Source organism: Oxyura jamaicensis, chromosome 3 (genome assembly GCF_011077185.1).
Source record: "Oxyura jamaicensis isolate SHBP4307 breed ruddy duck chromosome 3, BPBGC_Ojam_1.0, whole genome shotgun sequence".
Taxonomy (NCBI): domain Eukaryota; kingdom Metazoa; phylum Chordata; class Aves; order Anseriformes; family Anatidae; genus Oxyura; species Oxyura jamaicensis.
Window position 1 is genome coordinate 1,581,475 of NC_048895.1, and position 27,229 is coordinate 1,608,703.

The following is a 27,229-nucleotide window of genomic DNA, read 5'->3' on the forward strand; positions in this document are numbered from 1 at the left end:
TTTTCCAGAGTACTTCAGAAGATTGGGTTTTAGTGTGAAAATACTGTGTAAAGCAACCTTGTTTCCCTGTGAGGTCAGCGCAAGGGACTATGAAGCTCTTGGACCAAATGATGATGATATTTTTTCTGTTGTTGCAAAGCCATTTCCATTGCCTCGGTATACAAAGCTAGCAAAGCTCTGCATGTACATGACACAGTGTTTACGTGCTGCCAGAAGCTGTTTATAACAAGTGCCAATAACAGTAGTTAGATATTTTGAAACAGTTCAATGTCATTGTTCGGCTGGTTTGCCTGTCCTGCCCCGGCCGATCAGAGCTGTGAGTAGCACTCACCTGGAGGTGGCCAGGCAGCCTCAGGGGACAGGACCTCGTGCTCTGGCACTTGCAAGGGAACTGAGAACCCTCCTGCTGCTGGCACCCAGGGAAGGGCCCATGTGGGTTGGATGCTGCCATTGCCAGCGTGGCTGCAGCTTGGCTGCCCTGTGAGCAGCTTCCTCGCCTGGCGGAGCTGTGCTCACAGGGAGCAGCGTCCTGGGGGAGCACGACTGGGGCGAACGTGGAGCCGGGGCCTTGCACAGTCCTTCAGGCTCTCGTGGGCAACAATAGCTCGTGGTGTCTGCCACTCAAGAGGCATTCTGAGTAAAACTTTAATGTCGTGGCCTGGTGTGACACTGTTGCTTTTTATGGAGTTATTTCTTAGACTTTTCTTACGCTGTTCATAAGTACCAGTATTGCCTTGAGGTTTTGGGGAAGTCTACTGTGGTCTTTTTACAGCAGCTGAGACACCTTTGGTGTTACAGGAGAGCCAGCCCCTTTCACAGGATGTGCAGAAGTGCACAAGGCAGTACTCTAAACACCAGCAAGCTGTCATGGGGAACCTGCAAAGAGTCATTGCTATGGCTTATATAAAACAATAAATATCTCCATCTTGCGTGGGACAACATATAAGGGTGTGTACTAAAATACCTACTGCCTGTATCCCCCTCCAAAAGAAACACAAAACAAACAAAACCTTTAGCATAGTTGAAACAACAAAGACCCAAAATAATGACCCAAGCTATTTAAGATGTAGCTTTTCTGGGCTATTGCTCCCCAACCATCATCTAATTTCCCAGAGCTTTAAATTCTGGCCCATGTGCTTTTTCCTCCCAGGATATGTCTCAAATTGTTTGGTCACAAATGCCCCGAATAACAAATTGACTTAATTTAGATGACATTAAGGCTCTTTAACCCATCTCAAAGGACAGGACTGCACTGGAGACCTACAGGCATGCGTTTAAATTAAGGCGATAATTATAGATATTTCTTTTCCTTGCCTGAAAAGGCCTGACAATTTTATCTATGCATCAGATTAAAGTTTAAGGGGAAGGGTTTCTGTTAGTCTTTTTGGGAGTTGGCTGAAAAAAATGTGAAGAATGTAGAAAGGAATTAACAGCTGGTGTCCATTTAAAACTTCAGTGATGGCAGCCACAGGCAGTGTGCTTGCTTTTACCTGTCATCTTCCTCTGGTTAGGACCCACCAAGCCCTGAAAGATTAGCTGAGAATTGAGGAGACCAGTTTGCACGTGGTGCCCTTGATGCTTCTGTCTGGAGGCAAAGGAGCGGGTGATGTGATGTGTGTTTCCTTTCCTCTGGGGAGGAGGAGATGGACTTCTCCCTCCTTGTGAACCACTGCTCAATCTGTGTTCGGTTACTTGAATAAGAAATTGTTGTTGGCCTAGTAATTCTACTAGGCCATATGCTATTGAGCTCGGTGCTTTGCTTGGATGGCTGCTGCTGTTTTTGTCTTTTACTGGGGAAGGATGGCTCTTCAAATAGCTTTCAGCCATGTTTCTGCTTCTGCACAGTCAAAAATGTATGTATGCGTGGAGGACCTCTTCTCAGAGGGGGAATGACAGGAGAGCTTTGAAATGGAGTCCTGCACTCAGCGCTACGCCAGCTGTGTCGGGTGTGTGCTCACTGGGGCTGCCTGCGTGCAGAGCTCTGCTTGTGCCTGTGAGGTCTCTGCCAGTGGGAGCATGATGCCTCTAAAGCAGAGATGCGCGTTGTGCACATGTTCCCTCCTTGTCTAGGGCCTTCCTGAGGGCACCTGCCATCCCAGTGCCTTGGTGCAGAGAACTGTTTGTTTTGCAAAGAGAGAAGGGAACATCGGGGACTTAGAAATGCACTGAATGCTGCTCAGTACTCTGATAGTTTTTCTCTGTAGAGAACAGAGGACTGCTTCAGAGGCTTCCAGGGCAACCATGCTGCAGGTACAGCACCCTTTTTCAGGTCCTGAGTGAGGGGTGCTCTGACCACCTTGCGTTGAAACTGTGGCACTTCATGAGTTGTAGGACAACTCCTAGCTTGTCTTTTGAAGTGGGGCACTGGGTATCAAACTGATCTGCTCTGTTTCTCAATTTGCTGTCTGACCAGTTCTGAGTTACAGAAGTATTGGCATCCCGTAAATAACACTTCAGTCTTGTCGTAATTGCACAAAAGCTAAAGTTGTTCCCATTCTCTTAGTAATTCTGGTTTTATTTACATTAAAAAAAAATAACAGCTATAGTCCACGTGGTTCCTGTAACACACTCCAGTGCTGTACTGGGATTGGCCAACAAGAGGCGAAGCCTTCTGTGATCTTGGCTGTGACTTGGTCTTCAACAGCTGATGGAAATGCTCATTCTGATGCTGTCTTTGAGCCTCCTCTGGGACCGCCATGCTCTCCAAAACCGAGTTCTTTACTAGGCCCATTCCTCATCCCAGCCTTGTGGCAGTGATGAGGCATCTCTGGTTAAAGCAGAGCCAGCACAGCTAGGGAGGTCTTGGGAACCTCTGGTCCCTGGGCCAAGCACCAGGAGACCAGGTAGAAGTCATTGTGGCATTGCCGTGGTGTAGCTGGTCCTGCCTTAAGTCTTTTCTTGATGAGAGCCTTGGGACCTTTGGGCTTGGAGTTCCTCCTTCTTGAGTTGCTGCTGGAGCTTAGTGTGCTACTGAAACCAGCTGTTGTTTCAGCTGTGTTGCCTGCTCTTGTCCTATGAAGTGCATTAACAAATCTTTCCCTGTTTCTTTCCATAAAATCTGTTTGTTGTTGTTGTTTGCTTTTTGCTAATCTAAAACCTGCTGGCTGTGTAGCAGGTTATTTCTTCCAGGCTGGCCCTTTAAATTGCTTCCATGCTCTGCCTGCCTGGCTGTGAAATACCTCAGATGAACAAAAGCCTACACAACAAAACATCCTCCTCTCCCTAGGCGTCTCCCTGGGTGCGGTTTCCCACTGCTGCTCTGCAGTTTGGAGGCAGAGCCAAAACAGCTCAGTCTCATTCTTCCTGTGCTGGAAGTTATCATCAGACAGGCCTCCGCCGCCCCGCATCTCCTAGGAATGAGGAGGCAGCCTGCATGCTGGCTGTCTTGCTTGAATTTCTCCTCCTTGTCTGAGCACAATGGAGCCTGAAAGAAACGGCTCCAACACCGGGGAGGTTTGTCTAGGCACACAGCAGCACATCCTGAGATTGCTGCCTGGTTTTGCATCCTTCCCCTTGGATGCTCAGCCTCCCCCGGCTGCATCTCCTTCTGGCTGTGCCTCGGCTGGAGGCAGAGGCGGTGCCCAGGGGAGCTTCACCCCACAGCCTGTTCCCTGGGGGCGGCAGCAGGGAGCTCATGAGGACCCAGCGAAGGGGAACCCGTCTGCGGAGGCTGTGGTGTGCTCCTACGCTCCTGTGGGTTGAAGGTGCGTTGGGTTGGGCTGCGGCCCTGTGTTATGCCTGTTGTCCCTGCCAGGTAAGCCTGGATGGATGTATATCCAAATCTCCCAGAGCACAGGAGGCTGGTCGTGAAGACTTGTTTTTTCTCCAGCAGGATGGAATTGTTATACCTTGTTATATCCTTGCTTCATTTCAGTTTGTCAGACATGTCTCAGTGCCTAAGGTGGCCAAAAAGCATTTTTTGCTGTGCCCCTTGCTTTTTCCATGCACCTTAGCTACACAATGTTCCAGGAATTGGGCAGCTGCACTGGAAAATAGCACTTTATATTCTCTGTACAGACTCTCCTTGGTCTGTGCTCCTGACCTGCCGTTACAAAGTCAACTATGCACATTTATTAACTGTCAAAGAAGCTGGAAGCTATATTAATGAGAAGGTTAGGAAGGGTGGGGTGGAGAACTAGAGAGGGCAAATAGAAGTGCAGGAGAGCCAGCAGGCGGCTGGCTGGATCCTCAGGCCTGTTTACTTGGCAGCCCTCCTCCTGTAAGGAGGTCAGAGCTATCGCATCTCAGGTTGCCACAGACTGCAGGAGGAGGAATGTGCTCGTGGATGTCATTGTGTTGATCCACTGCAGCCAGCTTTTAGTTAGCTTTTGTGTACGTACATTTCAAAGGCAGGCTCAGTTGTCCTCTCATTGCAGGTGTTCTCTTATCAGAAATAAATGAAATTTGTAGCCATTGCTTCCCTATAAGGCCCTCTTGGTAGGAGCAGGGGGTAAGGCAGAACCTCCAATTGTGGCTTTAAGACACTTCGCGTGACATCTCCGGTCCCTCTCCCTTCCCCCAAACTTGTCTATTTGTTTGGTTTAATATAATAGATGTAAACTTAGACCTGCTGATTACATGGTATGGACAAGCAATCACAATTTTTATTGAAAGACCAAGTCATTTAATTTACCTTTTCCCCTAAGGACTATTTCACTTCAGCTTACAGGCTAGTAGCTGCTTCAGTGCAGTTTCTGTGATGCCCCTCGGCAGCCCGACCGGCCAGCTCCCACCTGGCACTGCCCGTTTGCTGCAGTGCTGGGCTGGAGTGCTGTCAAAGTAAACAGGGATGCAGCCGAGGGCATTCGGGTTGTCTGGGACTTCCTGCCAAGATAGGGTCGTGGCTAGGGTCACCATGTTAAGGTTTGTCTGCTCTTCTCCGTGCACAGACAGCGAGGCCTTCAGCCAAAGAAGAACCAGGAGCCTGACAGCCTCCAGGAAGTGGGAGTGCCTTGTGTTGTGCTTTTTTCTTTTTTCTTTTCTTTTTTTTTTTTTTTTTTTGACTGACACAGAGCTGGCTTCCAAAGCTCTGCTATGTTCCTTGCAAGCTGGGTCATGAGAGAGTAGGGACCAGAAAAACTCCTTTCTGAGGGTAACTGATTTTTCAGTGGAACTCTACTCTGCACAAACACTTAAAAAATACTAAAAAGGACTCAATTTTGTTCCAGTGAAGTAAAAGGTAAATATCGCTGTAGGCAATTGCCCTATATTTTCGCATTCTTTTGGTGAAGGTCAACAACCAGATAGCTCTAGAACATGATAATACTAAATATCGTCCTTTGAAGTCTCAGTGACCGTTAGGCTTACTGGGTAGAAGGAATTTTCTCTGGAAGTTTCTCTGGAAGCCTCCTGACACTGGTGAAAGACATAAGCCTTTGCTTCTGCCAGACTGTGAGGCAAGATGTTCCAGGTGCCCTCCTTCAGATTAAGGATCCAGCATACTCATGGATGAATACTTTCAGCTGGATTCTTCAGAGGTATTTGGAACATGCACTTTTGCTCTGCTGCTTAAGGATGGAGAAGGGCCAAATGCAGAGGCTTTTAACAAATTACAAGGCAGTTCAAAGTCTGAATGCTCCTTTAAAACAAGGTCCCATCCCTGTGGTATGTCACTAAAAATCTGCCAGGGTAGGTGTCCATCCATAAATATGGAGATAATGGATTTTTGAGCATATTTTCACTTCCTTGCCTCTTCCGTTATGACTGTGAAGCAACTGAATTGTGTTAAAGCTGAAGTGTGTATCAGAATAAATGTTATATTGACAGTGAGAGCGTATGTAAAGAAGGGCCTTCCTGTAGTTCCAAAGGGACTGAGCTGGCCTCTGAAGCTTGTTTGACTCTAACCCCAGTCGATTTCACTTGCTTGATTTTATTCTACTTACAACTACAAGCATCCTTTGAAATATATGTCATGAGCATACTGTTATTCCAGCCTACTCCCTTTTTCAACTGTAGGCTTGAGAATGTGAGCTGTAGAAGTTGAGGGGCTGTTGGCCTGCTGACAACCCCATACCTCAGAAAACTATGGGCATGCCAACTGGTAGTTGCAAATAACCCCGTGTGCAGTCAGTGCCCACAGGTGCACAAACAAGTGTTTCTTGTCTTGTAAAGCCCTGGCGACAGCGAGGTCACTATTCTGGTCACTGTTCAGAATAGGGTCCCCAGTTCTGCTGCTCGTTGTTCATTTCCAGTTTCAAAGGGACCCGCTGCGTTTGCTTTTGGATGGTCGAATATCAGAACAAGTCTGCAAAGTTAGGCTAACAGATTTGTTAGATTTGTTTAAAACTTGTAAGATGGCACTTGTATTTTACTTCACAGGAATATTTTCACTGGGCCTAGGGTTTTTAAGAGGTACCTTCTGGGTGTGCTTTATCAGGCCATGTTACCCTACACAGCAATTCAGCCTTTCTTTCAAAATGGGTGCAAGAAGCTACTGCTTGGGATGTACACACTGGGAAATTATAGGTGCAGGAATGGAGCTGGGGTGAAAAACTGTAGAGCAGAGGAGGTGAGCTGGTCCCCCAGGGTTCTTTTTCGAGGTGAGTTGTTTGCATGGAAGAAGGATGCTCTCAGATGCCTAATAACTCACCAGGCTGCCTTCACCTGGCTTGAGAGAGACCCCACAGGAGATTCAGAAAGTGTTTTTGAAAGCAGTGCATGTTGGTTTAGGGCTGCACAGACTGAACACTGTGGGAATTTCCTTTTTGACTTAATTAGGAGCAGAAAACAGGGTGACAGGGTTTTAGAAAACACCCAACTGATGTTTCATGAGACAGTTTTGGATGCTGAGTTGCATCTCTTCTGGCCACCTGGTGCCTTAGGGTGGCTTGTCAGAGCGAGTGAAGCTGTATGCAACCTGTGGGCCTCACTCGAGCAGCCATGACCTAGCTGAGCTGAACTGTACTCTTACAAAATGACTAAGTGGTGTTTGGCCCTGACTTAATTTGTGGAAAGAGTGTCCAAGGAAAGCTGTAAATCCACAAGGAAAGAGGCTGAGTGCTCTGTTTTTCTAGAAAACTTAATAGGGATATGGCATTCTTTAACCTTTGGATGAGCCCTTGCGTTACGTGGAGTTTTATTAACACAATCCTTACCCGTGCTCTGTGTCTGTGTGTAACTTGATGTGAACTGTGCCACTGTCCTGTGTGTCTGGCTCCCTGTACATTTTTCCTTTCAGAGATGTGGAAGGATGTTGCTTGCTGCAAGTGTGCCAAGTGGTTGATAAGCAGAGTGCTCCCCGCCTCGCTCCCCAGAGCAGCCTGACAAAATGCCTTCTGCTTCCACATTCTTCAAGTAATGAGGGGAAGAGGAATGGCAGTCCCAAAAGGGATTTGGTGCTTACTCCACCCTGAAGCGTAATGTGTGGTAGTGCTCTGTTTGGCTTGATTGTGCATTCCTCTTCACTAACTTCTTTCAAAAAACTGTCACTACCTAAAATGTCTCATTTTTTTCTGGTTTAGTCTCTTCGTGGTTTGCATACAGTTGGCAGGGGGTCACAGGCTTCCCTAGAGGGCAGCTCAGAGACCAAGTGTGAGCCGCTCTGCGGGGAAGTGAGGGAGCACTGAGGGTCTCCACCCTGCAACTACTGCCAAGTCTCTGGACTGAGGTGACACCGATCTCGGGCCTCCCTGCAGGCTGAAATTGTAGCCTACAGCACAGAGAGAATCCATGTTTGTTGAGACTAGAAGATTGTAATAGTCCTCGCTGGAATTGAGTATTTTGAAACAGAAATTGGGTGCGAGTCTATCGAATAACTTCCTTTCAGTCGTTACTGCTTGCTCAGCGCTCCTGGCCAGGCGCCTGGCTGTGAGCGCTGCGTTTGCCGAATCTTTGCGCTTTGCAGTCCTTGTGCTGTGCATTACACGTGTTGGTTGCAGGTGCGTAACAGTCGCCCCTGCTTGAAAGCACTTGGGTTGCCAGCACGCAGTGAGCTGTATTTTTGTTTATGGTGAACAGTGTGAACACTTTTTGAAGTTGTTTGAATGCTCAAGTAATGAGTACCAGTCTCCCAGCTAGTGTTGCATCCCAGGGACTTCAGAGGAAAAATGAGAGCTTGTAAACTGCTCTGAACTCTCAGTTTGATGACTTTCAAATGATGGGTTATTTGAGATGTGGGAAGTAGATCTCACTCATGCGAAGGACAGGCTGCATGATTGTAATGACCTTTGTGCACTTTTCCAGCCTGTAGTGGGAATACAGAATCTTCAGTCTTGCTATGTTTGCGCATTCCTGAAGTGTCTGTGCCTTACACACAGATTGTGGCATTTGACTCCCCAGTAGCACAGCCTGTCCACCCCTTTCCTGTGACCTTTTGGGGTGCTTTCATCTCTCAGCCTCCACATCCCAGAGTGTGCACAGCCAGAGGAGGCAGCACCAGTCAGTGGGTTGACTCGGGGAGTAGGCAGGAAAGCAGAGACAAAATTTGTAAAGCACTTTTGGGTTGGAAAATGCAACAACACTGTGGTTCTGTTTGTCGATAGAAAGATGAGACTGGGAGAGAGACCCTGCATGCAAGAGACAGAGGATGTTGTAGGGGAATTAAAGCCTTGCCACGTTAGTACCTTTATTATTTTACAATTGGATTAGCAGCAGTTGAATTACCAAGCCAAAATGTAAGCAGTTGTGTTGCTCACACCACACTGTCCAGATGGGAGGTTGCTCTTCCCTGTGTGCTGCAGCTCATGTAATGTGAAGTAGTTGTCTCTGGGCTGAGCTTGAGGGCAGGATGCACACTGAGACATGTTTTCCAGTCTTCCAAAGGTTTACACAAAGAACTTTTTCGGCTTATGTGTTCTGTAGAGTTCCAAGCTTCTGACTCTTTATTTTTTAAATACTTGCAGGATTTGTTTTGCCAGGGGTGGGGTGGGGTGTTGAACATGTGTCATTTTGCACTCAGCCATGAGCTTTTCCTAAGGGGTCACAGTATCAGGCTGGCCAGTTCTCCTCTCTGTAGAAGTTAAGGTGAGAGTCTCAGCTGGCTAGGGAGATGAGATGCATCTGGATTCTCAAGAGTTCAGAGGACTTTCCAGATCCTCCAGCATAAATATGGGATTCAAAATGACATTTTAGAAACATGTGCTCTCCGTTGAGCTGCTGTTAGGAGGGAGCTGAATATTACTCAGAACAAACCCAAACTCCAATTACATCTTAACTAGATTTTCTTCCTTTTAATAATAATAAGTACTTTAAAGTGAATTTGTTGCTTAAGAGCTGGACTGATTGCCTGGAGTGAGTCATCAGTAGGAGAAAAGTAGTGCAGACCACGAATGGAAGCATCTGGCGGTGGTCCTGCACAAAGTGAAACTGAATTGATCCTCTGTTTGCCCAGCCTTGGTTTTGGAGAGGACTACAAGAATAGAGGCAGCAAGAGGAGGGAGCCCTTGGCTTCACTGCAGTGGTTGTGCTTATAGTTGTTTCTGGCCCCATGTGGTCTAGGAACCTCGAAGTGCAAGTGTCTGTGTCCCGTTTTCAGCCCTCCCAGCCATTCAGTCAGGTGCAGTTCACATTAGCTCTCAGGGAAACTGTGATCAGTTGAGCTGTGCGTTAGCTAAGGGATAGGCTATTTACAGAAGTAATGAGACCATTTGGGATTGCTATTCAAATTTTGCTTAATCATAACATCGTAAAACCTCTTGACAATCCTTAGGTAATAAGAGTAACATGAAGCTAACAACAGGTTAGAACACTGAACAGGAGAATAGTAACTTGAAAAAATAATGTTTACTTTAAATATAAATGCAACTATTAAGAAGTAATTCCAGATGTTTAGTTATGGCAGGATTTTAGTGATTATAGTCTTAGCCCATTTGTGAATTACATTATTGCATTTGAAAGTAGCCAATGAATTTTTTAAAAATGAATTCATTCTTCAGATGGTCTGAATAAAACTGTTTGTTTTCTATTATCAGAGAAACAAATGGAGCAGAATCTGGTTTATTTATGAAAGTAAATACAAAAGGTCTGACCCCTGGATATTGCCTTTGAAAACTGAGAAAATGCTTTTCCTGGTAGCTGATTCTTTCTTGAAGCCATTTATTCTTTTTGAAGATAACGCCAACCTCTCCACCCCCAAATTATGCAATATATTTTAAAGAATGCTTTGAAATGGTTTCATCTCTTTATTCTCATGAGGTCTTCTGCTATTGTATCAGCTCTGCAGAAGGCAGTAATGTGTTAGGTTTTACCAATGAAGACAGAAGGTTTCAAAGTTACAAAACCTTTATTTACCCATCCTGACAAGTCTGTCCTGAGTATTTTGGGGATGGAAGCAAGAGCCTGCTACTTTATATTTCACCGCAGTGCTTGCTTGTTCCTGTAATTGCTTGCTAGTGGCTCCCAGGCCTCACTGCATTCAGTGTGGGCAGAGAAGTTTAGGAGGACGTGGACTGGGTGAGAAACCCCAGTGCCCGTTTCCTGTTTTTAAGCCCTGTATAAAGGGCACTTAGAGTCTACATGCAAATTGTAATGAAGCTGGGACCAGCCACTCTAAAATGTCTCGTTATCAGTATGCTTGTCGTCTTCATGTTCTGAGAACGGGTTGGTTTGGAGCTCTCTCTATTAAGACTGCTCAGGATGCTGACAGCTGAAATTCATGTTACATTTGGCTCTTGACAAAAAAACATTGTTCCTTTATTAGATTGCTGTTTCAGCTTAAAGCCCAGTATGATTAAATTGCAAAGGTTATTTTCCTGCTGGAGCACAGGCTTTCTTCTGAGTGCTTTTTGCCTGTGCTTCATCCTCTGTAGTGATTTCTTGCAAGGGTGGCAGTGGGCGCTTTGCGCATGAGTGGAGCACGCTGCAGTAAGCGAGTAGTGAACAATGCGGCCCCCTCCTGCTCCGTGTTGACTGCGCAGTTAGGAAAACAAGTCCGTGCTCACAAAGGACTTGTCGAGATCATCAATCAGTGGAAGCCCCACCAAATAAAATTACAGTAGTGAGCAGCAATTCAGTGCAAATAAAGTATCAGGCTTAATATAAGTATGTATGTGTTACTTGTATGGATTTGTTATATACATACAGCTTTTTCACCTATGTCTTTCAAATGCAGGGCTAATTTTGTGGGTGGCCAATCACACCTGAGTTTACTAATAGTGATCTCAGCTACATCAAGAGCTCCAGAAAAACTGTCAAGCATTTCTCCTTTACGTTCTGGGCAGTTGCAAGCAGTGGTGCTGTTTCCATTTGTCAAATAGGGACATCCATAACTTAGAAACAAGAGTTGCAATTCTAGCTCAGCCCCACCTGCAGGAGCTGCACTTCTGCAGTGAGAAGCAGGGAGGTTTCTACCAGAGCTGCTGGTTCTCTCCCCATGCTGCTCCCCGAGGCGCTGGGGCTTGGGCTGGAGCTGCGGCAGGGCCTTAGGAGGAATGGTTTTCAGCATGGGCTTAAGGCTGTGACTGCACGTTATGCAGTTGGCTCTTACTTTGGAAGAGGGCACAGTAGTTTATTTACAGTTAGGATTCAGATGTGGTATCTTCATCTCATCCTAGCAGTGCTTTGCTGCAAGGTAGTTATTTTTATCACTGCAGTGTGTCTCTCTTACCTCTCGTGGCTGTGTTGTTGTGTTGGCCTCCTAGAAAAGAGGGGTTGGTGTCAGCCAGTGAAACGGGCGTCTCTTTTAATTTCAACAGCTTTACAGGACCAGAATAAAGGTGCACATTTTCTAGTCCTATAGGTTTGAGCTAATAGGCCCGTTTCATGCCTATTCAATTTTATCTGGGATAGATACTGCTTGTGTAATGCTCGAGAACGGGAAGGGAAGAAATAAGACACAAGTTGCAGTTGAATTTAGTCTGGATCCACTTGTGTGTAGATCTGAACACAGGTGATACAGAAATAAATGAAATTTGATGGCTTGCAGCATCTATACTAAACAAGCATATGGCTGCATCCAGTTTTTAGGGTTATTGCTTTTATTTTTGTAGTATGAGCCGCTGCTTTTCCAGCAGCACATTTTCTCTTCTATTAGGTGATTATGAATGCAGACAGATGAGAAGATTGAACCTGATGCTATGTAACAGTTGGATTCTACTTGTTGTTTATAGCAGGGTTACTCCATGGATTTAATGGGAATTAACCCTGGTTTTTGCCTCTGTACAGGAATCAATGGGAGGATTTTGTCCAGGCTTGAGACTAGATCAGGATCAGCCTGTGACTGCTGTGCAGAAATGCTCCTTGCTATGTGCTGCTGGGATCTAGTCCTTGCCCCCTTCCTTGCATATTGTTTTGATTATCAGTAGTGGCAGAAGCCCTTCAGGGTTGTTCAGCCTAAAAAGCACCCATCGTCAGAGCTCCTCCTGGAGGATGTCAGCCCAGACACAGGAGGTTCATTTCAAAGACCTTCCCAGAGCAGGTTTTTCCATATTCTGTTATTTAACTGGCAGCTTACCATAGCTAAAGCGATTTCTTCCCACCTTCTCTAAAGGTTGAATAGCTCGTAAGCAGGCTTCAGCCGCAGCTGCTTATCTGACAGCCGTGGATGGGGCCCATTTCCCATTTCTGTGCAAAGCGAAGAGGTTACTTAGCAATATAGTAAATACGGGAAGAAACTTCACATACGTGGTAGGGAATAAGAGAAAATCAACCTGGCCTTTTATCCTAGGGCTGTCTGGAAAAGTCATGCCTCTGAGCAAGGGCAGTAAATACGCTTTTTTTTTCCCTCTGTGAGCTGGATTTATGTCAGCTGCAGAATATCAGCGGTTTCTGGAACGAGTCTGGGCCTGGGAAAGCCATCGGTGTAACCGCAGCGGGGCGGCCGAGGCGAGCGCTGTTCCCCTGGGTCAGCAGGTGGCACCAAGGGGCCGCCCGCGGGACCTGCGGCGGGCCTCGGGCCCCGCAGCTGCGCCCTCGCCGGGGACCCCGGTGAGCTCCAGGCGCCCCTTTATCCACCGGGGTGTCCATCTCGTTGGGGTGAGCTCGGGAAGTGGGGACGCGTCGCTGTGCCCAGCCCACGCGAGGGTTATGGGCTCTCAGGGGAAGTGCTGGGCTGGCTCTGCAGCTGGTGCTGGGCTGAAAGGCACGGCGCTTGCCAAGGAGCCCCGCGCTCTGACCTGTTACCAGTTTGGCTATTTTTGTCATCACAGGGAGACAGAGCAGAAGGAAAGAAACAGCTTAGCAGCCATTTATAACCTCTCCCTTCTTCCTGTAGAGGAGGTGTTAGGCTCTTTTATACTTACCCTGCAGATAAGTGCATGCAAATTCTAATTAGAAACCAGGATGCATATGCTACTGGTGTCCTGCTGCCTGAAGAGGAGACCCTCATGTAATGAGTTGCATTGGTGGGCTACCACTTTGTCACTAGGGAGAGTTCAGAGCGATGCACCCGTGGATGAGCTCATCAAAATATTCCCAGGACCAGTCACACAGTCAGTGTGTGTGTGAAAAAAATAAACATTTCTTCAGATCTATGTTAAAAGGTTTCTGCTGGTCAAACACTTCTGTGACTTCTTAAGCATTTACATTTTTTCATCAGAATTTGCACCATTTTGTAAAGGTGTCAAGACTTTCTTTACCCTCCAGGTTTTTCTTAGCTGTCTTACCATGGGTCCATATGCTTTAGTCAACATTCAGAGATCTCCTTAACAGACAGACAGACTGCTTTTGAAAACAACAATTATGGAAGTGTTTTACTGTACCATTTCACTTTCATCCTGTAGAGTTGAGCGTGACAATTCTGCACATATGTATGCAGCAAAACATAGGTATTTAAGTCTTGTTTTTGTAAAGTCTTCTTTTCCCCTCTTATTTTAAGAGGACATTGAGCATTCATTTGCTTTCTCAAAGGGCTGTTTGGTATCTAATCTGTTCTTGAGCTCGCACCTGGGCTTTTACTCAGTCACTGATTTTTTAAAAGTCTTGAGCTGTAACTTTACTACTTACTTCCAATATATGTATGTTGTTTAAACCCACCATGTTACATATTTTTTTCAGAGGATTTTAAGAAGAGTCTGATGCTGAGAATAGATTAAGAAGAATCAGGATGACGACAACAGTAGCGACAGATTACGACAATATTGAAATCCAACAGCAGTACAGTGATGTCAACAACCGCTGGGATGTTGATGACTGGGACAATGAAAACAGTTCTGCTCGCCTGTTTGAGCGATCCCGCATCAAGGCCCTAGCTGGTAAGTACCCTTCACACAGGCAAAACACTGGGACTGCATGTAGGTGGTAGCATGGGATACTGTCTGTCTTCAGTGCCTTCAGCCTGTCAGTCAACTGGAGCTGAAATTTTCCTGAGGCCAAATGCAGTTTGACTGAACACTTTTTGAGATTTGTTCCTCCATTGACATTAGTGGGACATGATGGTCTCACATTGCTTTGCAGGATGTGCTTATAGATTACATTTCACAAAACCTGACGGCTCAGGTTAATTTTGAAGACTTCATTGGTGTAAGCACAGGAGGGCAGACATTTCATCCATATTTTATTTTTTCTTAATTATAAGGTTGTACTGACTCTTTTTCTCCCTCCTTTTTTTTTTTTGCATTTGTGTGTGTGAGGATTAAAGTGTGTTTTACTGTTATCCCTCAATGATACCTTAGGTATAAAAACAACACAGATACAGGTATCCTTTAATTACATTTTCATCTGCTTGGGTTAAAATGCTACACTAACATATTGGAAAGGCAGTGGTACGGAGAAGCTACAGAGATTAACATTTTGAATCACAGACTCAGATCTTGACTGTGATTGAAAAATTATTTCAGATGCAGATTCTTGAAAGAGTGTCTGCTCAGGCAGAACCTTCTGGAGACTTGATCACAGCAAAGGAATTTCTTTGGAGAGTGTCTCAGTTCTTTGGGGTGTATAACCAAAGCTGCTTTAAATTGATTTCCTTTCAAAATAAAGAACAAGATAACAAATTCTTAAGCAAATTAGACCAAAAATAAAATTCTCGTTTTAAGCTATTGAGACTGACCAACTTCAGTGATGTTGCACGGAAGTAGCTGCAGGTAAGTTATAGGCTTCCTAAGCATTCCAGTGCTGCTTAGCCAGCTGGAATTGGCTGCACGGTATAAATATTAGTCACTGGAGAGCAAGAAAAAATGTTTTTAAAAAAAACAACTAAAACCTCTTTCAAATACTAATTGTCTATTTAGTCAGTTGAAGGACACTTGCAGCAGGTTAAAATATATACGTTAAAGAATTTGAAATTTTTCAAATGAATTGACACTAACTTACTTGAATCTGTGGAACAGGGGGTGCTAGAAAATGTGTTTAATCTGTTGCCAAAATTACCCTGCTAGATTACACTGCCTGGTAAGTGCAGTGTATGTAATTGAAGGTATAAAATTCCCAATGTTCTCTGAAGATGCACATGGATAGTGAGCTGCTCGTTTTTATCCTGAGTGGGTTCTTTGTAGAAGGTATTGATATCCTTTCAGCTACACCTTTATGACTGCAGAGATAAGACAGAGTTAACACTAACTTTCTGTGGCTACAGCTGACAACCTTGCTCTGCTTGCATACGTTAATATAACCTTCTGGTGTCAAAATTCCTGATGGAGAAGGTAGCAGTAACTATTCCATTTTCCTATTACCTTCCCAAATAGATTGCTTGAAATGTTACTTCTAGCCAACATTATTGTGTTCAGAAGGTGCACGTGTTTTGTTATATGATAAATACGCCTTTCTTATGTAAGAGATTTCTGGCACCTTTGAAATGAGTTTTTTTTTTTTTTTTAATATTTCACTGTAGAAATAAATTTAGAATTCTAAATTACTTGAGTGACATGCATGATTTATCGGTCTCATCAGATATTAACCATTTTGGTTGTGTTCACATTGTTTTGATTAGTGATGATGTTAGTTTCCAGATTTGTAAAAAAATCAGAAGGATAACAACATTCTGCTTCAAAATATCTTCATTTGGAGATGTCTCAGCAGTCCTGTAATGGAGGAATTGGGAGATGGAGAAAGTTAGTATTTAGTAAATAATGCTGAAACTACAGATTTTTCTGAAGTAGCAGAGCTTCTGTAGCACATGCTGTATTCTGCTGAGTTACACTCTCATCAGCAGCGAAATTAAATTTGAGTAGGTCTGTTTTTACTTAAAACATTTTCCTATTGCATATTAAAGGCTGAACATTAACCAAATTTGTTTATGCAGCAAGGAGATTATGTCATGTCCTCTCAGCTCTGAGGCATTGCCCTGCAAAGCAATTTTTATGCATTCTGTAAATGATTTCCTGACTCTCATGGTACCATGCCCACATTCCTGACCTCTGAACAAAATGCCTCAGTAGCGTGGGACATACTGTAAGCATGGAAAACAGCTCAAAATATGCTGAGCTTTCCACTATTGAAATTTTAGTTACGGGGACAGTTTAAAACCCAACATTTTGTAACAAGTTGAAGCAGGTTTATTAAATTTACTCTACTGAGACAAAGGTATCATCTGCTTAATCTGTGATTCTGATGAGACTGACTGAGGCGCAGCATACCCTTTCTCCTCTTAATGCCGCTGTGGGAATGCATTAGATGCAGAACACCTTTATGTGCCAGGCTCAGGGCAGGATCAGGTTTGGAGCCGAGTAGCAGGGGGATAAAATAGTTCTTGTAGGTGTGCAGAGAGCAGATCGTGTCACCCTTATGAGGCAGGTAACTGTATCGGCTTAATGCAACTGCTCGCAGAAAGGGGGGGGGGGGGTGACTTAGGTCTTGATGCCTTTAGAAGATCTGTTAATTATACAGCAGCGCATCACAGAGTGCATTTGCATTACAGGTGAAATGCCTGACCCAGAACGGGGCTGTGTGAAGTGGGGTCAGAAGTAGCTGGTCAGATACATATGTTGGTAGGTTGGTATAAGCTAGTGCTAGACAAGAAAAATCCTGACCTGAGTTTTTTAATTTGATCTTGTTTGAGGGGAAAAAATGCATTTTACTCCCGCCAGATTAGCAGACATAAGCTATATTACCTTCCTTGGGTGTGGAACTGCTTTTAATACAAATCTCATTAGCAGGATTCAGGTCCCACATCTTGCCTTCACTGCTCTCAGTTGTTCCACTTAATTTTACGGCAAGCGGAGCTCCACACCTGAGTAATGAATAATAAACATGAAACCCTTACTTCAAGGAGAAGAAATGCAAGGAAAGTACTTGAATTATTTAGGCAGCCTAAAACAAATACCAATTTCAGAGCAAACCATTTTGCTGAAGATTTGATTCAGAGCCATATTTAAACATTGTCCCAGAGAATTATGTATTTTTTAAGCATTTATGCACAATTATTTTAATTTGGTATGTTTCATACCTCTAATTTTCTACTGTTAGTGGTGATAATACTGTGTGCTGCCAAAACTTGGCTGAGCGTGAGCCACTGCTGCAGCACTGCTTGAAATCCTAATCATGATGCAGGGAGAGAGGAGCAAAGGAAGGTTTTTATTGCAAATCAGAGGCTATAGTTAAAGACTGTGCCACGATACTACTGGCACCGTTCAGCATATATTTTCTGATATGCTTCCTGGTGGGTAGCCTTTCCTTGTGTCTCCTCAGAAAGGCAGGGGCTTCCACGTTGTTTATACCTAGGGAAATTGACTCTCAACCTAGAGCTGGGATAGCGATAATTTCCATTATTGTGATCTATCAATCGAGACAGTCTTCTTCTGAGATATCCTGTAATTCAGCTGCCTGTCACAGGATCAAACATGATAATCACTGCCTGAAAGCCCGTGGCTGGTACTGTGCACAAAGCCGGACTGGCTGATCTCAGGAGGCACTTCTGGGATCTAAAATCCCAAATTTGACTGACTGTTCCATTGTTTCCTGGGTGAATTGCATCACTCTCTGAGGCAGAAATAGTCATGCACCATCTGCAGGGCCCAAATTCGTTAAGGAGCAACCAGTCTTCTCTGATTTAGAAGGACAATGGCTCGTTTTAGGCACCAGCATCTTGCCATGCCCCTGAGTCTCAGGGCAGCCGATTTGGATTGGCCATCTTCAAACAACAGCATTTTTCTTTCCAGAGGTTCTAGATTAGTCCCATCCGATGACTGCCTGGGGATATCCAGCACTTTCAGTATGTCTTGTCTTTCTTTCATTGAACTGACAAGGTAAATCAAAAGACTATCAATGTCTTACAGTTTATGAAACGTGTATGTAGCATTATCTCCTTGTCCTAGTACAAAAGGTTTCAGAATAAACAGACCCAGCACTCACCCCTTCTGTAAGATGCAAGCTGTTGTGGTCAGAAGGAGAAATGCCGTCAGCATTTTATGCTGCCTGACTAATGGCTGGGTATTCAACATGAATCTTGCTGTTGGTGCAAGCATCTTCTGTCCACATCCTTCAACAACCTGTGAAGTGCCTCTACTGTGAAGTTCCATCTTGTGTTGATTCTAGTTTACTGTCATTTGAATGAATCTTTACCTTAAATGAAAAGGTTGTGGAGCAGGTAGGCAAGAAGTGGATTCTGTAGCCAGAGTCTGATATTCTGTTCTAGAAAGAATCAGAATAGCCCCATCTTCCAGCAGGAGGGTGAGATGTTCAAAGAGCAGTGCAGGAGGCTGTGGTTAGAATAATCTTTGATCAGAACCTCATAATGGAGAAGAGCTCATTTATAGCAGGTATGAGAAATAATAATAGAGAAGCACTAACGTCAGCAGAGCGGCTGATAACAGATACTATCAAAGCGGTCTGTATATCATGAATACCAGAATGCTAATGATAGTTTCAGTTTAAACTGAAAAAATTGCCTGGGAACTCAACTTTCAATCAGAATTCAGATTTGATGAAGGGATATGCAACCAGATTGGTTGTCATTCATGTTGAACTCACTTGCTCTGCAGCTGATACGAGAAGAGGGTAACTGATCCCTGCTTTGTAAAGTTAAGATACCCCACTGTAGGAAATCATCTTTCACCTGTCCTTGTTTTCCGTGGTTCTTTGGAAGGTCTTGCTGGAAGACCAGGTAACTTTACCTGCTCAGTAGAAGCCAAAAAGATATCGTGTTTGTGCAAAATTCTTCATTCACAAATCCTCAAGTGTCGCATTTCGTCCATCAAAGACCATTAGCTAACAAGATTTGCTGTGCAGCACCTTGGTTAACAGAGCCCTTAGGAAAGCCTACAGAAACAGTTCAGATGTTCAGCAGAATTTTTCATGCTGTCTGGGACTGTGACATTCAGACATACCATGCTTGCTGGCTCAGCTGCTGTTTTCAGGTAGCATGAGAATTGTCACCTCCAAAACTTCCCCTTTCTTCAGCTAGCTAATTCAGTATTAAAAAATGCTTGGCCTAGGGTCATTCACTTTCCCGCTCATTTATGTTTTGCCCTTTTGTCCTCTGTGTTCACCTGAGTGACCAGAAGGTCTGTGACTCAGCCGTTTGGCATACGGATTGAAAATAGTTTCAAAGTTTATAAAATAACAGAGGCATATCTTCTTAGCACAGGGCAGATGAAACTCTGCATTCCATTTCCAGCTCCACCTAGGTGACCGAGCATAGGTCAGGACACTTGCTAGTGTTGTACTTCACTGTGTTTGTGGCCCTCCTACGAGAAAACAGGTAAAGAGACTGTACTGGTAGTGCAGCTCTGTGCCACATTGACATCAAGAGAGAGAAAGTGTGGCGGCAGCGAAGCTGCTCTCCTAGGGCACGTCACCTGCAGTGCTGGCTATGACTACGACGAATGCTGAACTTTTATCATAAAGCGAGGAAAGCTTTGCCCATCTGGCACTGGTGATTAACGCATTTGCTTTTGAAGTTGCTGGTGAAGGAGCATTTCCAAAGCAAATGGCAAAAACCAAACAATAAATAATATATTGTTCTTAGCACGTTTGTTTTAAAGATCATTAGTAGATTGACTCCCCTCCAAAAAGCATCCTTGTATGTCTCTGCTACATAAAAATGGCTTCCAACTAAACGTGAACACCTTGTGTTCAGTGATGTCCCATCGGAAACGTAATTTGAAGGGCCATTTGTATCTCATTGTCACGGTAGCATGATTTTGGTAACAGTTAGGCATAGTTTGGAGTTTTGTCTTCTCTTTGGAAGCAGATGAGTAATGTGCAAACAGCATGGAGGTGTCAGTCAGATCTTTGCAAACTAATCAGGTACCAGATCCATGGTCCCATGTAGCTTCCTGAGTATAGAGCCAAACTTCTGAAAAAAAAGGAATGCTGAGGGTAATTTCTGAGTTACCTGCAATCATGCATGCTTGTCTGCTCGATGAATAGTATTTAGGATTGCAGAGCAAGTGAGTGGTGCAGGGAAGTGACAGCGGCCTCGTGAATAATGGTCCAGCACGCGGTGCTCAGGCGGGATGCAGCGGGCTGGAGGATCAGGTGCCGAGCTGCCCCACACAGGGACACGGCAAGGTACAGTTGCCACAGCCACACTGCGTGCAGTCTGGCAGCTGCGGTCATTTTACGTCTCTGATTCAATTCTTCAAGATGAAGCAATATCGGGATGGAGAATACACAGAGAGCTCAGTGTCTTAGCAGTGAATGGGGCTGTGTTGATGGATCTTCAGATCATTGAATTCCTGTGAAGTAAGGTCTTGGGCTGGGGTTGGAATACACATACCGTAACTACTGCTCGTAGTTTCTCATGGAGGTCTTCCTTCACAGAGGGCTGTACACCAGTCCTTCTTTCACAGAGGGCTGACACTGTGCTAAGGACAGCAATTCAGTAATTCGGTAAAATAAGGTACGAGAACATTCTTGTAGCAAATGTAGGACGTGTGAAAAAGTTCTGTAGTTGAGAAGTGATCAAATAATAAAAAGCCATCTGTACCTAGAGGCAAAAGATGGAAAACTAATGTATGTGCACTGACTGCTTGTGCATGTGTGCATATGCCTATCTGCTTTTAGGATCTGACCAATGAAATACCCACAAGGGTGAACCTGAAAGCAGTAAATCTGCTCTGCCATACCTGGCTGTTAGATGCGTGGTCACTGCACTAACATTCATGGTCCATACAGGCACGGATTTTAGGTGAGCGTGTTGCCTTTTCTCCCGGACTGGCACAGTGCAGCTCTCTCCTGTCTATTCTAGTTTTCATCATCCATTTAACACCATGGCATAAAAAAGACTAAAAGCACCAGGGGACATGCTTTTGGCTGCCTGCAGCACAGAGAGGAGCGGTGCAGCACTCTGCAGCAGGGACAGGTGAGCCCAGCAATGAGAGGCGGGTAGGGCTGGGTGAGTAAAACGCTCTGGCTACCCCAGCTGCTTGAAGAAAGGAAGAATACAGCCTGTGAGATACCTCCTGCATAGCTGGTGAGAGCTGAGCCAGGCATGGTATTAGAGCAGGGAGAAAGCCATGCTGAAGTTGGGAGGTTAGGAGAACAACCAACCAGGCTGTCAGCTGGCATGGGATTGGCATCTTCCTGCTGGCTTCTGCGAGACCACTCTGACTTACACCAGCTGGGGATCTGAGCCATAGTGGCCATCATGGGAAACTTGAGCATTAGGCTTTTTTCAGCCTTCATCTTTGCTGTTGGAACCAATGTTTAGGGGATATTTAATGCAGAGAAACTATGGGATAACTAGTAATGGCTTTTGGTTGAAATGCAGTTGTTCTAGATATTTTGCTGCATCATCTTAATGGAAAGGATTTCTCATTTATAGAAACTGTGTGCCAATACTGGCAATATCTTTTTTTTTTTTTTAATTTACAATTTCATCAAGGATGAGCTTGGCTGTGGATGCATTTCAGAACCTAGTCATGAGCCTATAATTTAAAAGAAGTCTTTCCACAAAAAATGCGTATGCAGAAGAGAATGTTCTCTTCCTATGTCTTGAGCGAATAACTAGTGATGTTTCTGTATTTATTGTATTTATTCAGCCAAATCTGCAATGTGCCTTGAATTTTGCCTTCTATTTGTTGCTTGGATACTGCATGAAAGCACTCCCTGAAGTATAAATAATGTGTAGCAGAGCATACTGCAAAGCGAAATTCAATACAGGATTAAAAAATGTTTACTAATTTCTGTTAACCTTGGAGCTTTTCTAATGGGGAAAGATTAGTGATGAAATCATCCCCTCGGATCACAGCTTTGATTCTTATCTTGAGGTAATATCCTGGAGAGATAGAAACCCAGATTGCCTTGGGAGGTGAATTGCCTTGAAGCGAAGAGGCAAAAAGAATAGGAACAGGAGTGAGAACCAGACGAGTACAGAGGATGATGAAAATTCATTTCCAAGTGCCACTTTTTAGTAGCTGACATTCTTCCTAGCAGTTCTTATCTCTTCTAGTGAGCAAAGCAACCACGGAATTTTTTTTTCAATCACTTTGTGTTGCGTGATGTTTTTTCATGTTGTTTTTCTTTCTTTAAATGTCATTAAGCCTTTAAGGTGGATGTGTGTCAGGCATGGACAGTGTTTGTAGATCTAAGTGTGCATATGTAATACTTACTATATGCTCTTTATATATATGTAAGAATGAAATACATGGTTTGCTGTGGAATAATAACTTCAAGTTTCAGACAATTAGTACTTGTCAGATGATCATTATGCTTTTTTGCAGACAGGCAATCCACAGACGGTGAAATTTTGTGGGTGAGGTTCACAAGAAGAAGGTTTTAGGCTAAAGAGATGTTTCATTTACCTTGGCTTTGAAAGTGAAGCTTTCAGTTCATGGTTCTACATCTAGGATTAAAAAACAAAACAACTTCCAGCATTTTTTTTTTCTTACGTTTTCCTTCTGCTTTCTGTCTGGCTTATTTTGAATGAGCTACAGGCTCAATGCAAGCCTGTACCAAGGCTGTTCTGGAGCTTTGTTGCTTGGGTATAAGCAGAGCTAAAATTCTTTAGGAGGCCCAGTTAAGTTCAGAGGTTTCTTGTTTAGGGGCTCAAGTTCCTCTGTGTATGGAACTGGTGGAACAAAAAAGTGCCTTTTCCCTGAGCTCGTAGTGTGTATGTGGCTGGTCACCATTAGGATGTATTTGCAAATATTAACACAGCCTATTAGTTTTCTTCTCTATGTATGGGAAGCAGGGGAAATAGTAGAAATAGAGAACCTAAAGATAAGTTCAGCTTACTGTTTTTACCCTATTTTCATTTGGCTCAGTGGAAATAGAAGATTAATCACTCAAGCATGAAAAATCATAATGCAGCAACACTGCTTCTTCATCCTGTGTTCACAGTCAAACTCTGGAAAAAAAAGAAAACAATGCAAGTGGAAGAACACAATGAGTCTCTCTTTTTCCATCCTACATATAAACGTAGGTGCAATTCAGTCAGAGGAAATGGGTGAGAGAAGTCAATCAAAATGATACCAGCTTCTAAAAAAGCATGTTAAAACCTGTAAAATTTATTCTGGAAGAAAAACAAGAAGCGTTTTCATGACAAAATTTCAGAGAAAGCGAGTATGTTAAGTGCATACCTGTGTACCGTATTTGATTTTCATAGGCTTTTAAAAAGGTTTTTAAATCTAAGTCAAGTAGCAAGCCAAGAGCATTTCATGGGCCACAGAGAAAACCTGTGAATGTAATTTTTGGGGTTCTTCAGGGATGGCTTCCCTGCTTTTCTTTCAGAGCATGGGAAAGCCATACAGTTCAGAAGAACCTGTTTGGTCTGCAATATGTACTAACAGAAACCATGTTTTTTTTCCACACGTGAAGTGCTCGTGTATCCCTTCCCTGCAGGCTTTCCTGGCAGACGTTCCACTGTTGCAGTGTGCAAGGCCGTGCTCTTGCAAAAGTTATGTCAACTTTCCTGTTAATCCGGGAGTTGTGTAAACTGTTCACGCTGAAACCCGAAACCAGGTGGAACTGACCCGGTTTCAGCAGTAAATTGATATTCTGGCCTGATTTGCCCAAGGATCCCCAAAGGTTTCGTCACAGTGTGCGGGTACCTCCCGAGCAGCCCAGGAGCAGGGCAGTGCCTGGACCCTGCAGAACACTGGGAGGCCAGCCAGAGAAGGGGTGTGAGCAGGCCCTTCTGTGGTAAATCCTTGTCCTTTGCTTTTTAATCTGCCCCTTTCCCTTCCCTCTCGATTCCATTGGGTCTCCCAAGCCCACATGAGTCAAGGAGAATACACCTGGAAGGGACTTGGAGCAGCAAATGCCTTCGTAGTTGGCACTGACCTAAAATCCCATTCAAACAGAAGTTAATTCTGTTCTGAAATGAAACTGTTGCTTCCGAGAAGCTCTTGTTGTGTCTGGGGCTTTCTCACCTGCTGCAGCAGTTACTACACGTGGCAGGATGGTGAGTTTGGGAGAGGAACCCTTCTTTTGCCGCCAGTGCCCGCAGCGGGGAGGTGCGATGAAGCTGGCGTGGTGACGGGCTCCTCTCTTCTCCTGCATCTTGTATGTGGAACAGAGGGAGAGCAGCTAGCTCTGCAGGGCTAAGGTTGTGCAAATTGTCAAATCTGATAAAAAATAACTGTTTCTAGGACAACCCACAGCAAAAACATCTTGCCTTAGTGAGACTATCGCATATGCAAGGAGAGATTCTCCTGTTAATGAGCAGACCAAGGCATTGGCAGAGAAGTGGAGAAGGGGAGATGTGATGGAGGTTTCAGTTCCTAACTGTGGTGCTGAGGGGCTGTGTATGAACTTCACCCCCTGTCAGGAGAAGAACAAATGTTTGTGTTTTTTTAGTGGCATTTTAGATTAATAAATCATCCTTTTTATCACAAGTTTTTTTCTAGTTAGTCACCAAGTAGAGAATTTACAAGAGCAAATAAGAGTAAAAAGGAAAGACAGGGGTGATGATTAACCAGATTTGTAATTATTGTAAGTCTGGCGTGCATGCTGCTTCCCATTAGAAAGATAATTGTCTTTCGTGGAGTTGTAAAATCACATCTTTGTTTCAGAGCACAGCAGTGCAAAGCCTGCATTTATTTTATGGTACCCGGAGAACATTTTGTGAAATTCCGCATTGGTTTTTCACATATGCATTAAATGACTGGTTTTGTGGGTGGGCCTGTTTGGGACGTCGTGTCCACCACACATGCTGCCTTCCCTGTCGACCCAGTAAAGCCAGCCAGCTTTGGCTGACTTGACTGGAAGACAGCATAGTCTGACGGGTGGATGAGGCTGTCAGGCCACTTGTAGCTATTCCTATTCTAGCGAGGCCGTGGGAGTACAGCAAAGCTGCAAACCTAATGCTTGTTTTCTGCAAAAGTTATCAACTGGATCTGTAGCCTGGACCTTCTTAGAATTTTGTCTGTAGTTTTTTTTGGGGGGGATACAGTAAGATTTTAGTTCTGGCATTTTTTTGGCTAAGAAAAGCGATGGTTTTATTCAGTCTTAGAAACACTAATAGTTAGGGATTTGGATGGCAATTTTGCTAGCTTTAACATTGGTTTTTTTGTTTGTTTGTTTGTTTTGTTTTGTTTTCCCCTTGAATTGTTGTGTGGTTGGAGCCCATTCACCTCAGCAGCACTTTTCAGAAGCAGTGCCAAGACAGATCCTGGGACAGATCCTTTCTGTTCTGGGGCAAGCACCTGCCTCCAGATGTTGCTTCTGCATTCGTATTATTCCTGTAATCAACCTCTTGTTCTCCTTGAGGCTTTGCAAAGCTCTAATCATGTCAACTAAGTCACGCTTTGCATTACTGCATGTATTTATGGTTAAGTGGATAATCACTTGCGTTTTTATTTAATAACTCTTAACAAGTACACAAACAATGCAAGCCCTCATTACCAGTCAAGCAGGGAGAGGCACAATTCAAAGAATACAAGCAAAAAGTATCTCACAGCAGTGGGAGGAAAGTGGGAACAAAATTTAGGAAAAAAATCCCACCTCCCTCCCTGGTTACTAGAAGTTAACATGATTTGCTCCTCAGTGTTCTCCACCACTGTAGTCAGCGATGAATCATACCATGGACAATTTCAAGCTGGGTTGATTTGATAAATTACACTTGGATCAGTGCTCAAATGTTATCTTATTTATGGCCTCTAAAGCATTAATTCCCCTCCATAACATATAATCTAATTAGTATTGTCAAGAGTGCAGTCAATTAGAGAGAAACAGTGAAAATGAGTGAAAACTAGGTATAAAAAGGGCTTTGTGCATGCAAAAGCCTTGGCATCAATTTGATGCATTGCCGTAACAGCAGTAAGCAGGTTCCAGGGTCACTGGTCTGGAGTCAACAGCAAGTGAATGTATTAGGGGTGATGTTACCCAAATAAAAATGGGAACTGAGGGAATGCCCATTTTTAAGAAGTTGCTACATATGGTGTAAAGTTTTACAAATCCAGGCAGATCCCCATTTTGCTTTGCTCTTTTTACTGAATTACCACCAACCTGTTAAGTGGAGCCTTCAAAATGTATGCAGGAGATGCAGCAAGGCATAAGTGATGCTCTGGCAGATGAGTTGGAAGCACCCAGTGATCAGGGCCATCCCAAGGAGCCGATACCATCATTAACAAAGCTGTCACATCTGTTGCCTGGGGACCTGTTGTTCAGCCCAAATGCCAACCTGGATGGCTGCTAAAATGAGGTCAGAGTTTCATAGCCATCGCTGCTGAATTCTCCATAATGTCTTTGTGTCTAGTGTCTCTGTGCGTTAAAGCTTGCACGAGATCTGCTCATGTAGGTGTTATTAATGTTTTACGTCAGGGTAGGGAATGCCAGCCAGTGTTTTATATGGGTCAAAGCCAAGTGATTATTTTTATTTTTTAATGTTTTGTTTTCGTAATATTTTACTTTTCAATATTTTTAATAACAGCCACGTGCATTAGTGTGTTGCCTGCCAAAGGTGTTGGGAAAACTTTCAGCTGGGGAAAAGTTCCTGGCTCCTGATTTATGCCATTAAAGATGATAAAAAATACTCCAGCTCTCCTGTCACTCACTTGGACCTGAGGGCTGCCTTGTGAACTCACATAGCCACACCTGTTTGCTCAAGGTGGGACAGTAATGAGCCGATACGCCTGCAGGTAGGGCCTGGCTGCCTGCCTGCTCTCGAGGGGAAGGGTTTCGTTTAATTATAACATAGCTCCGGCATTGCAGGCAAAAGCTGCTGTTGGTAGAAAGCTGCGGGAAAAAATCCTGCGACAGAAATAAGTCCGTACTTGTGTGCTGGGCAAAGCGTGCTCCTGGAGCTTTGAGGAGCTTGCTGTTGGATGTTAACGGCTCAGTTTACTGAGCACTGCTCTTGTGAATTGTGGAGCCCTCTGTATTTTTGTCTTCCCCTTCCCCCCAGCCTGGAAATCAAGTGGCCGCTGCCGCGCTGCGTGGGTTTCAGCGCCAGAGGGACAGCTGGCTGTACAGAGATTACCAGGGGAAGGTTTAGCAGGAACGTGGGGCTCACCACGCCAACATCAGCGCATTG

At 44.3% G+C, this 27,229-nt stretch overlaps 1 protein-coding gene across 2 annotated transcripts in view; it reads left to right on the forward strand.

Annotated features, from left to right (window-relative positions):
* The window catches only part of SPTBN1 (spectrin beta, non-erythrocytic 1), a 132,406-nt gene that overhangs the window by 25,349 nt on the left and 79,828 nt on the right, over window positions 1-27,229 (forward strand). Inside the window, exon 2 of one of the 2 annotated variants that reach the window (XM_035320838.1) lies at window positions 13,930-14,126. In XM_035320838.1, the coding sequence (XP_035176729.1) occupies window positions 13,979-14,126 (148 nt within the window). In that variant the 5' untranslated portion in view covers window positions 13,930-13,978. Of the gene's footprint in view, window positions 1-13,929; window positions 14,127-27,229 lie in introns of those variants that run through there. The other variant, XM_035320839.1, reaches the window with a different exon arrangement.